Source organism: Falco peregrinus, chromosome 2, assembly GCF_023634155.1.
Source record: "Falco peregrinus isolate bFalPer1 chromosome 2, bFalPer1.pri, whole genome shotgun sequence".
Taxonomy (NCBI): Eukaryota; Metazoa; Chordata; class Aves; order Falconiformes; family Falconidae; genus Falco; species Falco peregrinus.
Window position 1 is genome coordinate 6508056 of NC_073722.1, and position 17384 is coordinate 6525439.

General features: G+C 49.7%; 1 protein-coding gene across 1 annotated transcript in view; it reads left to right on the plus strand.

Annotated features, from left to right (window-relative positions):
* Nucleotides 1-2078: 2078 nt before the first annotated feature.
* FAT4 (FAT atypical cadherin 4) overlaps nt 2079-17384 on the plus strand; it is a 151275-nt gene continuing 135969 nt past the window's right edge. The window contains 2 exon segments of the mRNA XM_005238547.3: nt 2079-3318; nt 3320-7786. Coding sequence (XP_005238604.2) covers nt 2497-3318; nt 3320-7786 — 5289 coding nt within the window. The 5' untranslated portion in view covers nt 2079-2496.

Below are 17384 nucleotides of genomic sequence, written 5' to 3' on the forward strand. Positions count from 1 at the left end.
TCGTTAGTAGGACCAAAATCCTTCCAGGGGGGTGTCAGAACACCCAGCGTGTTTTTCAGTACTGTGTTTTTGACTTCGAACTCAAGTTTAGCGGGCAGATGTGAAAAATCCCAGGCAGTGAGAAACACCTGTAGAGGCAAACGGTTGAAGAGTTATCCTGGCTAAGGCTGATGCTGGCGTATGCTGGTAATCCTCCCTCTTCACCCCATACAATCTTTTTCTTTTTGCGAATGGAGTAGTACCGTTGTTTTCTGCTGATTCCGAACACCTCATCTCGAGTAGGGGCATCTTTGTGGTGGAAATAGAGCAGCCACCCAGCTCCGCAGGGCTTGCTGCAGGCACGGCTCGGTGCGCGCCGGTAGATGGAGTAACACATCAAAGAACCGGTGCAGACCTGAACAGCGGTACGTGATCCCGGCAGCCAGGCAGGGCCCGCGGTCACTTGTCGCATCGCTTTACCGTCCCGCTCCTTGCAAGAGGAAAGGAGGCGTTTCCACTAACAGTTTGTAGGTAAATTTGCTGTTTCCTACAGAGCCGTCCAGGGCGGCTAGAAAAAGCCGAGCACTTTCAGGCACAAACGTCCTTCTCCGTGTCGGCAGCAGATGCTGGAAGGTGCAAAACTAAACACCGGCTGAGGGCAGCCGCGTCCGGGAGGGGGGGTCCCGGCGGTGGCACGGGGTGCCCGTGCACAGGGAGGGGTGCTGGGCATCAGCGCTCCCACCCGCCGTGCCACGGGGCCGTGCGCTGGCCGTGGCGGGGGGCTCCTCGCCCGACGGAGAGGGGGTTTGCGGGAGCTGATGGCCCGAGGCACCTCGTTGCCTTAGGTGACGGTACCGGGCAGGGGCAGGAACCACCGCTTCGCCCCTACTAACCCGGTCAAGGCTGCCGGTACTGTTTGTTTGATCTTCCTTTTGAAATCCCATCGGGGGGTGGCGGGGCAAAGTACGACATGGACGTGACACAAACTGCCTTTGACACCTTATCCTCACAGTTCTTCCAACCCCACATTACTCGTACGCTCTCCTAGTATCTTTTCACCTAACTTCTCTCTTTTCTTACTTTTTCCTGTTGGAAAATCCACTGCCGGGTTCATAAACTACTTCACGGGGAGAAAGAAACTCCGTATTTGCTGATTTCGTTACGTGGCTGGGCTGCGTGTGCCCGGTCAGTTGCACTGCTGCCCCCAGGCTGGCCGACCGCCGCGCTGGCATCCCTGCTCGCGCTGGGGTGTCACCGAACTCGGCATCAGCCTGTTGCCCCCGCTGGCCGCGGGGCCGTCCCTGCCCTGGCTCCCGGCGGGATTAGGGCTCTCCGCGCTGCTTGCAGCGGGTCGGGCCGGAGCAAGGTGTGGGCTGGCGGGCGGGCGGCGACCTCACCCAGACCGAGGGCGCATTTTCCATGTGATGCTCCTGCATCCCTGCGATGCTTCACTCCCCCCGCCCCCCGCCCGGGACAGCGAGCCCCCCCCGTCCCGTCCCGGCTCACCGGGCGGGCGGCGGGCAGCAGAGGGCGCTCTCGGCCCGCGCTTGGAGCGCGGCGGGGCCCGGGGCTGCCGGCACCGCGCTGCCGCTTGCGCTCCGTGTCCCGGGAAGTTTACCGCTGCGCAGCGGAGCATCTTCGCGGGGATAACGTGTCGCGCCCCCCGCGCAGCCCATAAGTTCCTTACAGACCCGCTTTAAAAACGCGGCGCGGCGCGGCCGCCCGTCGCCACGACCCTCGCCGTGCGGGGCAGGCGCGACACCGCCCCTCCTCGGCCCGACCGGGGCGAGGCGGGGGGTCCCCGCCGCCCCGACCCCCTCCGCACTGCACGCGGGAGCGGGCGGGGGAGCTGCGCCTCCCTCCCGGGACAGCAGGATGGGCACAGCCCCCCCGCCCTGCCCCGCCGCCTCCCCCGGGCGCAGGGGCCGGGGCGGACCCCCAGGTGCGCGGGGTGGCGGGGCCCCCGCCGGGCGGGGCGGGGCGGTGGGCGGGGCGGCGGCGGGCGGGGCGGCCAATGGGAGGCCGGGGGGGGGAGCCGGCCCCGGGCGTCAAGAGGGAAGGGATCAATGAGCGCCGGGCAAAGTTGGGGCCGGGCGGCGGCGAGCGCTGCGGCCCTGGATTACAAACCCGGCGGCGCCGCGCACCGCCGCTGAGCACCGCCGCTGAGCGCCCGCGCCCGGGCATGGTGGCGGGGCGGCGGCCGCTGAGGAGCGGCGGAGCGCGGGGCTCCCGGCGGTAGCGACGGCGGCTGGTGAGCGGCGATGCGGCGCGGCGCCCCCGGCCGCCCCCCAGCCCCGGAGCGGCGGCGGGAGGAGCGGCGGCGGCAGGAGCGGCAGCGGCGGAGCGCCCCGTGAGCGCGGCGCGCCGGCGGGTCTGCTCCCGTCCGCGGCGGGACAGGGCGAGCGGAGCCTCCGCGGGTGAGGAGAGCGGGCGGGAAAGCGGGAGCGGGGGGAGGCGGATCCCCGGGGGGCGCCGCCGGGAGCAGCGGCCTCGGGGCGCCGTCCCCCCCGGGGCGCCATGGGCCGCCCCGCCGCCGGCCGCGGGGCCCCGCTGCTACCGCTGCTGCTGCCGCCGCTGCTGCTGCTGCTGCCGCTGGGCGCCGCCGCGGAGCCCCGCCAGGTCTTCCGGGTGCTGGAGGAGCAGCCGCCCGGCACCTGGGTGGGCACCATCGCCACCCGGCCCGGCTTCACCTACCGCCTGAGCGAGCACCATGCCCTCTTCTCCATCAACGGCACCTCGGGCGCCCTGCACACCCGCGCCACCATCGACCGCGAGAGCCTGGCCAGCGACGTGGTGGACCTGGTGGTGCTCTCCAGCCAGCCCACCTACCCCAGCGAGGTGCGGGTCCTGGTGCTCGACCTCAATGACAACGCGCCCGTCTTCCCCGACCCCTCCATCGTGGTGACTTTCAAGGAGGACACGGGCAGCGGGCGCCAGCTTATCCTGGACACGGCCACCGACGCCGACAGCGGCACCAACGGCGTAGACCACGGCTCCTACCGCATCGTGGCCGGCAACGAGGAGGGACGTTTCCGGCTCAACATCACTCTCAACCCCAGCGGTGAAGGAGCTTTCTTGCACCTGGTTTCCAGGGGTGGGCTGGACCGGGAGGCCACCCCCAGCTACCAGCTGTTGGTGCAGGTGGAGGACAAGGGCGAGCCCCGTCGGCGGGGGTACCTTCAGGTCAACGTCACCGTCCAGGACATCAATGATAACCCACCCGTCTTCAGCCAGACTCTTTACCAGGCACGAGTGCCCGAGGATGCGCCTGTTGGGGCCAGTGTTCTCCAGGTCGCTGCAGCTGATGCTGATGAAGGCACCAACGCTGACATCCGCTACCCGCCTGGAAGGAGGTGATGGCAGCGGTGGCGGCGGGGAGGGGGCTGGCAGCCTCCCGTTTGAGGTGGACCCTGAGAGCGGGGTGATCCGCATCCGGGAGCGCTTGGACTATGAGATGCGACAGCAGTACTCGCTGACGGTGCAGGCCATGGACCGAGGGGTGCCAGCACTGAGCGGCCGGGCTGAGGCACTCATCCGCCTGCTCGATGTCAATGACAATGAGCCCCGGGTAAAGTTTCGCTATTTCCCAGCCACCTCCCGCTTTGCCTCCGTGGACGAGAATGCAGCCCCCGGCACAGTGGTGGCCCTGCTGACAGTGAGCGATGCAGACTCCCCTGCAGCCAACGGGAACATCTCTGTGTCAATCCTGGCAGGAAACGAGCAGCAGCACTTTGAGGTGCACAGCAGTAAGGTACCCAACCTCAGCCTTATAAAGGTAGCAGCTGCGTTGGACCGGGAGCGCATCCCGGCCTATAACCTGACAGTGGCAGTGGCGGATAACTATGGAGCCCTGCCGGCACCACCGGGCTCCCCAACTTCTGCCTTTTCCCCTGATGGGGTGGTGACAGCTCCTGTCAGCCGCTCCTCTGTAGCTAGCCTGGTGATTTTTGTGAATGACATTAATGACCACCCTCCAGTCTTTGGGCAGTCGGTCTACAGGGTGAACATCAGTGAGGAGGTGCCCCTGGGCAGCTACGTGCGGGGCCTGAGTGCCACGGACCGTGACTCGGGCCTCAATGCCAACCTCAAATACAGCATCGTCTCGGGAAATGAGCTTGGCTGGTTTCGCATCAGCGAACACAGCGGGTTGGTCACCACAGCCGGCCCAGAGGGCAGCACCACTGGGCATGCCATGGGCACGTCCATCTCCAGCGGGCTGGACCGGGAGACTGCTTCTCAGGTGGTGCTCAACATCAGTGCCCGTGACCAGGGGGTGCAGCCCAAGTTCTCCTATGCCCAGTTGGTGGTGACCATCCTGGATGTCAATGACAACAAACCTCGCTTTAGTCAACCCGAGGGCTACCAGGTGTCCCTGGCTGAAAACTCCCCGTCGGGGACTGAGCTGCTGGTCCTGAGCGCTACAGATGGGGACCTGGGGGACAATGGGACTGTCCGCTTCTCCCTGCAGGAAGCTGAGCCAGTGGTGGCAGCAGTTGGCCCCTCCTCGGTGACCCCTCGCCGGATCTTTCGCTTAGATCCTGTGTCGGGCAAGCTCAGCACTGTCTCGCAGCTGGACCGGGAGGAGCAGGCATACTTCTCCCTGCAGGTCCTGGCCACTGATTTAGGCTCTCCTCCCCTTTCTTCGATAGCCCGAGTTAACGTGAGCCTCCTGGATGTGAATGACAATAGCCCTGTGTTTTATCCTGTTCAGTATTTTGCCCATATCCAAGAGAATGAGCCAGCTGGGACCTATGTGACCACAGTGTCTGCCACAGACCCTGATCTGGGACCCAATGGGACAGTCAAGTACAGCATCTCTGCTGGAGACACCTCTAGGTTTCAGGTCCATGGCCAGACAGGGGTCATCACAACAAAAATAGCCCTTGACAGGGAGGAGAAAACTGCTTACCAGTTGCAGATCGTGGCCACTGATGGTGGCCATCTTCAGTCACAGAACCAAGCCATTGTCACCATCACTGTCTTGGACACCCAGGACAATCCACCAGTTTTCAGCCAGGGCGTGTACAGTTTTGTTGTCTTTGAAAATGTTGCCCTGGGTTACCATGTAGGTACTGTTTTCGCTTCCACCATGGACCTCAACACCAACATCAGTTACCTTATTACAACAGGTGACCAAAGGGGCGTGTTTGCCATCAACAGGGTGACGGGACAGATCACCACAGCTAGTATTATTGACAGGGAGGAGCAAGCGTTTTACCAGCTGAAGGTAGTTGCTAGTGGTGGGGTGATAACTGGTGATGCTGTGGTTAATATAACCGTCAAAGATTTAAATGACAATTCCCCACACTTTATTCATGTGGTGGAAAGTGTGAATGTGGTTGAAAACTGGAAAGCTGGGCATGCCATATTCCAGGCCAAAGCTGTTGATCCTGATGAAGGTGTTAATGGCATGGTCCTTTACAGCCTTAAGCAAAACCCAAAGGGCTTGTTCTTGATCAATGAGCAAACGGGTGCCATAAGCTTAATAGGGCCGCTTGACATAAATGCTGGGTCTTACCAGGTTGAAATCCTGGCCTCGGATATGGGGGTGCCGCAGCTGTCCTCCAACTTTATCCTGACTGTCTCTGTTCACGATGTAAATGATAACCCACCTGCGTTCGACCAGCTTTCCTATGAAATTACTATTTTGGAGTCAGAGCCTGTGAATTCCAGGTTCTTTAAGGTGCAGGCTTCCGACAAAGACTCGGGAGTGAACGGTGAAATAGCTTACAGCATAATTGAAGGAAATACTGGGGATGCCTTTGGCATATTCCCAGATGGTCAGCTGTATATAAAAAGTGAACTGGACCGTGAACTTCAGGAAAGATATATTTTACTGGTTGTTGCCTCTGACAGAGCAGTAGAACCACTCAATGCTACCGTAAATGTTACTGTAATTCTGGAGGATGTGAATGATAACAGGCCCCTGTTCAACAGCACCAACTATGTATTTTATTTTGAAGAGGAGCAGAGGGGTGGATCCTATGTAGGTAAAATAAATGCTGTAGATAAAGACTTTGGGCCAAATGGTGAAGTCAGATATTCATTTGAGCATATGCAGCCAGATTTTGAGCTGAACGCGGTAACAGGGGAAATAAGAAGCACTCATCAGTTTGACAGAGAAGCTCTTATGAGACAAAGGGGAGCTGCGGTATTTAGTCTCACGGTAATAGCAACAGACCAGGGACTGCCAAAGCCTCTAAAAGACCAGGCAACTGTACAAATCTACATGAAAGACATCAATGATAATGCCCCCAAATTTCTGAAAGATCTTTACCAAGCTACTATATCAGAGTTGGCAGCAAATCTGACACAGGTGCTGAGAGTTTCTGCCTCAGATGTTGATGAAGGGGTTAATGGATTGATTCACTACTCTGTAATCAAGGGGAATGAAGAAAAACAGTTTGCGATAGATAGTAGCACAGGCCAAGTGACGTTAGTAGGCAAACTAGATCATGAAGCTACTGCGTCATATTCGCTTGTCATCCAAGCGGTAGACTCTGGAGCAGTTTCCCTAAGCTCAACTTGCATGTTGAGCATTGATGTGCTGGATGAAAATGACAACAGTCCTTCCTTCCCTAAATCAACCTTGTTAGTGGATGTCTTGGAAAACATGAGAGTTGGTGAACTTGTGTCATCTGTCACTGCCACTGACTCAGATTCAGGTGACAATGCTGACCTCCACTACAGCATTACGGGGACAAACAATCATGGGACCTTTAGCATCAGTCCCAACACTGGTAGTATTTTTCTTGCAAAGAAACTGGACTTTGAGACACAGTCTCTATATAAGCTAAACATAACAGCAAAAGACCAAGGAAGGCCACCACGGTCATCTACAATGTCAGTGGTAATACATGTTAGGGATTTCAATGACAACCCTCCCAATTTTCCTCCAGGGGACATCTTTAAATCTATTGTTGAGAACGTTCCTGTTGGTAGCTCTGTTATTTCTGTGACTGCTCACGATCCGGATGCAGATATTAATGGGCAGCTGACGTACGCAATCATTCAACAGATGCCAAGGGGTAATCATTTCCGTATAGATGAAGTGAGAGGGACAATATTTACCAACGCTGAAATAGATCGTGAGTTTGCTAATCTCTTTGAATTAACAGTCAAAGCCACCGACCAGGCGGTTCCTGTGGAGTCCAGACGATTTGCTTTGAAGAATGTGACCATTTTGGTGACGGACCAAAATGACAATGTTCCTGTGTTCGTATCGCAAAATGCTCTCGCAGCCGACCCCTCGGCTGTGATCGGTTCCATCCTGACGACCATTATTGCTGCGGATCCTGATGAGGGTGCCAATGGGGAAGTGGAATATGAAATAGTCAATGGAGATACCGAAACCTTTATTGTGGATCGCTACAGTGGAGACTTAAGAGTAGCGTCAGCTTTGGTGCCTTCTCAACTCATATACAATCTCATAGTTTCTGCCACGGATCTTGGCCCTGAAAGGAGAAAATCCACCACCGAGATGACTATAATTCTGCAAGGGGTCGATGGGCCTGTTTTCACTCAGCCAAAGTACATAACCATCTTAAAAGAAGGCGAGCCCATTGGGACAAACGTGATCTCTATCGAAGCAGCGAGTCCGCGGGGCTCTGAAGCTCAGGTGGAATACTACATTGTGTCTGTCCGATGCGAAGATAAGAGTCTTGGGCGCCTCTTCACCATTGGGCGCCATACTGGTGTCATCCAGACCGCTGCCATCTTGGACAGGGAGCAAGGAGCGCGCCTCTACTTGGTGGATGTTTATGCCATTGAAAAGTCGTCTGTTTTGCCTCGCACGCAACGAGCAGAGGTAAAGCTTTAATTCAGTAATTACTACCTGTTTGCTTTCTAAACGAACCATTTTGTGTATTTGTTGTTAGCTGTTTTACAGATGGTAGCACGCTGCAAAAGACCTGAAAGTTAAGGCTGCTGATAACCTTTCAATTAGTCTGCCTCAATCTGTTTCTCTCAAAGCTGCCTCTAGAAATTTGAGAGAGGCTTAGGCGTAGTGCATAAATTTGGCTTCTGTAGGCACAATCTCGGTCAGATGAATTGTAGATACTAAGTACTTCAGCTGCTAAAAGTTGTAATAATGGACGTTTTGGAGTTTTACGTGCCTTCTCATTTTAACAATTGTTAATTGTTTTAAATCTTCCTATTCCTATGTGAATATATATATATGTTTAACTGAACTGCTTTCACTACAGTCATTGTGTCAGTATTTATCTGAGAACAGGTCAGTAGGGGATTGCTCTCTGACCAGCTCACCTGGTGTCTCAAGTCTTGGGTGTGCTTGGCATCCCTGCCGGGTTAAGTCCCTCAGATAGGTCTCCTCCTGCATGTTTGATTTATGTTACTTCTTTGCCCTTACTGATGACTATAAAAATGGCCTTGTTTCTGTCCTTGGATGTGACAGATGGTCAAAGCGTAACATGTGAGCTGGCAACCTTTCTTATCACAAAACCTTGACTGAAGGGTCTTTAATGTTCTCTGCATGAGCAGCTTCAGGAGCAAAGGGTGGAAAGCGAGTTGAAACATCATCTGTGAAGTATCAGTGTTTTATTTGCTGTGTCTGGTAATTGAGCCACAGAGCTGATAGTTTACACCATTCTTGCTGCCTTCTGCGGGACTACTGAGAAGCCTGGTGCGGCAGGGAGCCTCGTGTTTGTTTTTCAGTTGCACCATCTTCTGGAGCTGCCTTCTGCACTTCACTGTGAGCCATTTCACTTGCAGGTCCTGGCACTTTGGGGCTGGCACTGCTGAGTGGGTCAACCAGCAGAGGATGCTGGTAGTGCGTGGCAGTTCAGGCGTTTCCCTCACGAGCCAAACGTATTGCCTCAGTATCGCATAGCCCTATGCATCCCAGGCGTTACTCTCCAGCTATACTTCCTCGTAGGAATTATGTCTTAGTTCTGAGCCACACAGCATACTGTGGTGGTTTGGGTGGGTTTTGTTTCTTTTTTTTTTTTTTTTTTTTTTATTTTAGCAGATGTGGTATTTCTGATTCTCACTTGGCAGCTGTAGCTTTTTTGTTCCTAGCCACTTCATCATTGTTTTACTGTGGCTTAAGTATGTTCTGTACAGGTATGAAACCTCACTGTCCTATACTGTCTGGTGCTCTACAAAGTAATTGTTGAGGCAGAGAGTTTGAGCACTGTTCTCAAAGATAGAATTCTTAGCACGTATGGGAGAGCTCATCTTGGTGTGTGTGCTACGTGCTGTTGATTACCATGTTTTGAGGAACAGTAGTGTACTGGAAAATTGCTTGTTCTAGTGGTGCTGCTGGTTTAAATAATTCATGCTGTTCTTACGAGAAGATTCCTCTTATATAGGTCTTTGTACCACTGCTGGTATTTGTAAAAGATTTAACCTTTGTAATTTTTTCTAATTATTACTATGTTAAATTTTGTCTTGGTAGACCGTTGTTTTGAGGGTTAAGCCTTTGTCAGTGAGTATTTGGATTGTAATCCCTCAACTTTGAGTCTGCCTGCATGACCAAAGAGTTCCTTGACTGTAGAAGGACTTACAGGAGACCCTATGGTTGCAATAGTCTTGCACATTGTAAAAGTAATTAATGTGACTATTTGGTGAGCAAGGAGGAGAACCGCCATTGAAACTTTAAACAAATTTTACATTGTTGAATACAAACCACTCCTGAAATCAAAAGCAAATGTTTTATTCTGTTAAGAACATTGAAAGCAATAGTTGGGAGCTAGGATTTCCTATTACTACTTGTATCTTTATAGTTTCTAAAATGCTGCTTCTCCCAAATGTAATTAGCTTACTGTGCTTTTTTAGAAATACATTATAAATTATAATCAGCTATCAACTTTAAAAAACATAACCATATGCAGTCTTTCTCTTGACTGATTGAATTTCTCTGGAATGGCTTTTGCTGTCCCACACTTGAACAAGAACTACTACAGTGGCATTCTTTGTGCAAGCTGACTGTCAGTGGGTGCTGAATAAGCAATGCAGCTTTTTTCCATGTTGCTTTTGGATGGCAACTTTTTTGGTTTGGTTTGATGTATGCAGGGCACATGTTTTGGTCTTCGAATTTGCTGCCAATCTTCTTTCATAAAAAAACAGCCAGTACCCAAATATGTAAACACAATCTCTTACCTTTGGAAACCCACCTTAAAGCACACTCCTGCTAAAGTCTTTGTGTATCATGTGTAATTCAGAAGGTTTAATGTTTCAGTCCAGTCCTGGTTTTTCAGGTGATGGCTTGAGCAGTGGTATAACCAGAACACCAATGAAGGACAATGAATGTTCACAAACCTATAGAATATCTAAAGCCATAAAACTTAAGCATTCTTTTGCCCATAATGTCTACAACATATATATATATACACATAGCCAGATGAAAACTGACCGATTTTTAGATTCCCCCTTGAGAAGCAAGTTGTAAAGCATTGATGCAGATGTGCAGACAAAGCCTAATAAGTCTGGTACCACCCTACCTGACAGCTTTCTGAACAGATAAACTGGATATAAGTTTGGTTTGGTTTTGGTTTGTTTGTTGGCTGTTTTATTGTTTTGGTTTTTTTTTTCTTTTTTGGGAGGATGGTGTGTTTGGTGGTAGTTTTTGTTTGTAGGGTTTTTTTTTTTGTGAGGAAAAGTCTTGAATATTGTGTATTTTCTTTCTTCCCTTATGAAGAGTATGTTGGGGTTTGTTTCTGAATGTAGGTAAAGGGGAAAACATTAATAGGATATGATTAAAAACTTCTGCGTTCTTCTTCACTGCCTGCTATGCCTCCTGCCCTGATGCCAGACATCATCTTAATTGCTCTGTGGCATGCGAGTGAGCCACTGAGCACTCAGAGCCACGTGGTGTTAAACTGGCTGGCTGAGATTGATGAAGACAGCAGCAGTAGGAAAAAAGCTAATAGATTTTTTGTCTAATGTAGACTTCAGGAATGGTTATGGGTGGTAGATACCTGGTGTGAAATAGAGATATTTACAGCTTTGAAACAGTGACTAGGCTTTGTCTAGCCAGCAGGCAGTATAAAAGAGCAGGCTTCATGAAACCACTTGCTTTAGAAGTGAATCAATCCTTGTCCTTGGGAAATGGTGTGATTCCCTCCCCCCCAAAAAATTCTGACACTAAACTCCACCTTTGTTGTTCTTGTTTTGTTAATAATATCATCTACATTGGAAAGATCTGCCCAGTGCTACAACTGAAAAAGGCTTTTACCAGTCTTTCTCATCCATCCCTGGGGTTTGCCCCATAGGATCAGACTATAGATCCCCTGATTGCGTAGCTACTGGGGTTTATGCTAGCCCTTTCTGCAGCGAGGGCGGGAGGGAAGAGCTATGCAGTGGAAGGGCTATGGTGAATCCCCTTCGGATCCCAAAGCAGCTGTCCTGCCTCCAAACTGAACCTTTACATTGTATTTTCAGTAAAACATAAACATAGGAGGCAAAGAACAGTTTGTTTATTTACAGTTTGTGGATTAGTTTTTTTGGGGGCTAGGTTTCATATTTGTGTATGTTTCATGTTTGTTGTTACTATATGGAGAGAAAGTGGGAGGGGTGGTCCGAAAAGTGCGAGTAGCTGGGTAAAGCTTTGTGCTCAAAGCACCAAATGCTTTGAGATTTGCAAAGAAAACCCAGGTGCTCGTTCCATTGTATGTCACAGCTTTTTGATATTTGTGATTTAATTTGAAGGCTTTTGTAAAAATTATTTTGGACTTCTAGCCTTATTTCTGTGTAATCTCCAGTGACAAACCAGATGATTTGACATTGTGTGAACGTGCTCTGTGATCAGTCTTAGTTTTTCCTTTCTTGTATTAATGATCAGGTGTTGAACTGTTCTTCTCAGATAAGAAAAAAAAAATAATGTAGGTGTCCTGAAGGGAGCCCTTCTGTTTGCCATTTTACACATTTTTATGTGTTTCTGCTGAAAGAAAAAACTCAGCAATTGCTTAGCTCATTTTCTTGGGTCTCCACATAAATTTGCTTTTAACCTCATCAGGCAGGGCTGAAGGTTTCATCATCATGATTTTGTATTTAATATAGAATGACTAATACGTATTGGCATCACTTGAAAACCATGTGACTTTATTCAATCCTACTTCCCAAAGCAACAATTGTGTATGCTCTGGGATATTTTGGGTGGTCGTATGTTGTACCCTGTTTCTTGGCTGGCAGTAATAATAAGAACCCAGGGACAATACCTCATCTTCTGTGCTGTGTTACTAGGGATTAAACAGAACTAGACAGGATCTTGTTTGCATGTTTAACCCTTCAGTGGGCAGCTTTCTTGAAAGGAGCAGTGGGTTTGCTAGAGACCAGTGGTGCTAACATGTATATCACGTAGGACAAATGAGAGACACTAACAGTTTGGGAGGTGAACTGCTTGTTCAGTTAAACATCTTTCATATCCTTTGGTGCCAAAAAAAACTCGGAATGAAGAAAACTGCTAGGAGACTTTTTGTGCTTTTAGCAGCAAGGCGTTTATTTGTGCGCAGGGGAGGAGGTGGTTTGCACCACCGGAACTGCCTCCGAAGCACAGGTGCGAAACAGGCTAATTTATACATTTGACATACATGATTGCAAGAACATTTCATATAGTATTCATGTAATTACAACATCTCATTGCATATTAATGATGGGCAGAGTCTAGGTGGGGCCTGGGCGGAGTTTAGGCGGCATTTTCTTTTGGCATCAATTTTAGAGGGTCATTCCGGCCTTCGGCCTTGCTCAGGTGGTCTTCCTCAGAGTTGAACTTTTCAACTTTTTTTTTTTCATAAGTGACCCTACCAGGGTCTTGTACAAGCATCTTGCCTAGTTATAATTTTCTTCTATTGATGTGTCTAACTCTACCTAATTTATGATTTCTAGTACCTGGTACAGCGATTTCCAACAGTGGTTTAGGCCTGGGTACAGTGAGCAAGAACAGGGCGATTCAGCTCTACGTGCTATGGTTCCTCAGGAGCCAAGGTGAGCAATCTTGTAAAGCAGGACAGAACTTTTACCTGAGACTTTTCTCAGGTGGATCTTTAGGTTTTTAGGCCTTTTTCCTTTTCACTTTAAATAGATTCCTAGTTTCCAAGGAAGGGAGGGAAGGGTATAAATGAGGAACGTGTATAAACTTGAAAGATTTAGTGATGGTATTGATTTAAAAATGGAAATATTTGGAGAAGCAGACCAGTGATCCTGATAGCACTTTTTACTTGGGAACATTCACATGCTCTTAAAAGAGGGGCGATTGCCTTCATTTTCAGACAGGGAAACATGAGGCACTGTGTTTTCTTTTCCGTTTGTACGTTTGTAGCTGCTTCTTGTGATACATTTCATGACTGGCACTGTTAGGAAGCTTGGGCTTTCAAGTTGGGGGACATTCGTATCTCCCAAATCCATAGTCTAGGCAAAAAAAGCATTCATTCTTTAATCAGGCAAGGTATGATGATTTCAGACAGTGCTTACTGCTGGCATAGTAAAGACCCAGAAATTAATGAAGACAGGCAAGATGAATGGCTTTCTCCTCTTGGAAAGAAAATCATAGGACTTTTCACCTTGATACCATGTGAACTGCAGCCATGGCTGTAAACCGCAATTGCACGATGTAACCAGGTTATGTGGAGCTTTTTGACTCAGCCCAGCCTTGGTCCTGTGGCTTAGCTGGCTCCGTGTCACTCCTGCACCCACCCCATGAGTCCTCGCTGGACCTAGGAGTGAGATAGAGGTACTCAAAACCTGTCTCCTCTGTTGCACATATCTGGTGCGGGGCTCCAGAAACTAAGAGAGACTAAGCAAGGGAAGATGCTGCTAAGCAGGAATGACAGAATACGTTTTGGGAGAGGCTGCCTGAGCCACAGAGGCACGATGCATCCCTTGTGCTGTTTGGGCTGGGTACTGCTTCAGGGATGCGGGGCCGGATGTAACATCCTTTTGAGAGAGGGAAAGGGGTGGATTGGTGGGGCAAAACATTGAAGGTGCTACTTTTCTAACCAAGCTGGCTAACAGTAGAGGGCTTTAAATTTAGTACGAGAGTTTGAAACCCACTTCGAGAAGTCTTATCTGGCATGTCTTGTATTTACCAGTACAAATAAGAACAATGGCGTAGTCCTTGTATTCAAACTATTTATAAATCTTTTTATTCTTCAATGATACATGGCACATTAATTGTAGCTTGACAAAGGAAACTACTTATGAAACATTTGAGTAAACAATGAAAATCTGCTGCCTTGTCCCAGCTCCAAAACCATTTTTTTTCTTCATACTGCTGATATTGCTGATTCTGAGAAACATGCAATTATTTAAGTTATTGCTGTCATTTGCACTGATCTGAAAAGGGATCTTTAAGCTCTTCTTGAACTAGAGCAGGAGATGAATGTGCCTTATGTCAAAAACTGTTCCAAACCAATTTGTGGGTTTTGGTTCAAAGTTGTCACTTTTTTCATCCTCTCTAATTTCTTTAATGATTCTGCCTCGCTACGTTTTCTTAATATCTAAAATTTCTTACTACTTTGCTATCTTAGCAGCCTCTGGGCACTTTTGGATGTGAGGTCATTTCATATTTTTATGTTAAAAATCACTAGACTTTAAAACCAACATTCTTTATTATGGAAAATATTATTTTTCATGTGTCTCTAATGCAAACACTAGAAATAATGGCCAAAAACCAGAGCAAAATTTTCATGTGCTTATTTTTGCTAAGTGTTAAATTCTTCATACCACTCTCTAAATGATTCTTGGGTTCTATTGATGTTAATAAGCAAGTCCTTTTTCATGTAAAATGATACCCCCCAGAGCTGCTGGAGTACAGGCTTCTTTCCACGTGTTAGTGGTAGGTGAAGGAGTTGGTGGCTGTTTATTTAGGAGAATTCCAGAAGCTGGTCACCAAAGCCTGCTTGCCCTCTCAGTGTTGCTAGCTTTTCTGGGCTAAGAGTACGTTGTCAGTCGCTCCTGAAAGCTTTGCTATTGTATTTTCCTGTTTCCTGTACGTATCTCAAACCTTGAGACTGCGTCTCGTCAGAGGATGTTCGTACCCTTTTGACGGATGGAAGTAGGCTCCAGACATCTCCATGGTCTCTTCTGAGTCTTTTCAGAGGTTGGATTTTGTTGAACTACCACTCCGAGGGCCACTTCCCACCCCTCCAATAACAGGGTGCCTGTTTAATTTATATCAAAGCAACCCCTTAGCATGACATAGTTCTACTGGTATAGTTTGTTTTAACTGTGTCTAGACTAGGGAGTAGCATTACTGTTAAGTCAGTTTGGTTTCTTACCCATGTAATTGTGTCTGTGCAAAACCTGCAAGCCCTAATACTCTTGGGTTCTAATTAGAAAAGAAATTTACGGTGACTAAAATGGAAGTAAAACAAAGAGTATTCCTAACATATTCTTGTAGTCAGGAAGAGTGATGCCAGATCAGTATGGTACATCAGTACCATGCTGATTTGTTTCAGTAAATTTATAGCCTTATTTCACTTTGCCAAGAATAATACCAGATATGTTAGAGAAACTGGGTCTTTGTTTTACTGCAATGTTTCTCTCTATTCTAATAAATTTTATTTTTAATTAGACCCTTAGTCTAGACTGTCACCCAGGTTTGTTTTTGTAGCAATCTATTTTTGTTTACTTCCTCAGAGCCGTAACATACCAAAAGAATAGTAGAACAGATGGAAACTGATAGCTATGATTGCACTGTAAAAATACATATAGTCACATTAGTTAAAGCAAAAGAATTTCAAAGAGCCTATTATGAAGTGGTAATTTATGTGCCAACAGCTATGCAAAAAGTAATGAAAACAAGCGTTTGCCTTTAGCATTTCATATTCTGCAGTCTTCACACATGCACACTGTTAATAGGCTGTTGCTTGTATTGACATAGTGATCTTCAACTAGTGTGTAAGGGTTCTACTATATTTAATGCAGCCATCCAGACATCCAGCTCTACGGGCAGAAAGGTGTGCTCGTGGTAAAAACGTTCAGCAGCCTCTGAGGCTCAGACAGACGGAAGGAGTTTTCAGGGTCCTTCTTCTGGAGATGAGTCATCTTGCAGTGCGTCACCTTCCCCCTTTCTCTACCCTGTCGCCTGGAGGTGGCATCCCCTGGCTGAGTGTGGGATTCCTGCAGCGCCTGTGTCAGGGAAGCTAACTCCAAAGAGCCCCATGAAGTTGATCTGGATCCGCTAATAGAGCTGAAATATGAAGAAGGGATTTTTCTTAGAGATCTTTAAGTGAAACACATCGGAATAGCTTTGAGATGTGCCATATGGCCAGTACATGAAGTATCATCAGCATTAACACAAAATTGTAACTTTCTTGATTTCGTATATCCACATTTTCCAGCCTCATGGCTAGCTGTGCTCTTCTAAATAAGCATGTACATGCATGTGTCAAAATGATTCCCTCTTCAGCCACTCAGTTGGCTGCGCTCGGAAAACAACCAAACAGGGTCAAAGAACGCTGTAGTTTTCTCTGTAGAATCTGCCTGTACTGTTTTTAGTTCTTGTCAGGTACCTACCTGGGCCCCTTCTGAGCAGGAGTCAAGCCCCAGCTTGCCATTATGAGCCAAGAAGTGTGTAAAAGGTGAGGGAAGAGTGGCAGTGTGCCTCTGTGTTAAGTTTTTTAGGACATTCAGAAGTAAGAGGGGCGTACTTGTTTCTTCCATAGTAGCTATGATACAAGATGGGTGATGAAGGTTCAGAGCAGCCATTGTGCATTGTTTGGTGTGCTGCGTGTGTGCCTGTGGTGTGCTGTGCTATGCCCCCGGTATCACAGAATGGCCAGGGTTGGGTGGGACCTCTGGAGACCATCTAGTCCACACAGAGCAGGTTGCAGAAAGGCACGTCCAGGTGGGTTTTGAATGTCTCCAGAGGACACTCCACAGCCTCTCTGGGCAGCCTGTCCTAGTGCTCTGCCACCCTCACAGTAAAGTTCTGCCTCATATCCTGAAGGAACAAGTTCTTGTGTCGTGGTTTGTGCCCGTTCCCCTTGTCTTGTCACTGGGCACCACAGAAAAGAGCCTGGCCCCGTCCTCCTGACACTCGCCCTTAAGATATTTCTGTGCTTTGGTAAGATCCCCTGCCAGCCTTCCCCAGGCGGAGCAGCCGCGGGTGTCCCAGCCTGCCCTCCCCCGGGAGGTGCCCAGGCCCCTCACCCCCTGCGCAGCCCCCGCCGGGCCCTCCCCAGCAGCTCCCTGTCTCTGGAACTGGGGAGCCCAGCGCTGGGCACAGCACTCCCGGGGCGGCCTCCCCAGGGCAGAGCCGAGGGGCAGGATCCCCTCCCTGCGCCTGCTGGCCACGCTCCTCCTCACGCCCCCCAGGGCGCCACCGGCCTCCTGGGCCACCGGGGCTGGCTGCCGGCCCAGGGGCAGCTGCTGTGCCCCGGCACTGCCCGGCCCTTCCCCGCAGAGCTGCCTCCCCGCAGGCAGCCCCCAGCCGCTGCTGTGCGTGG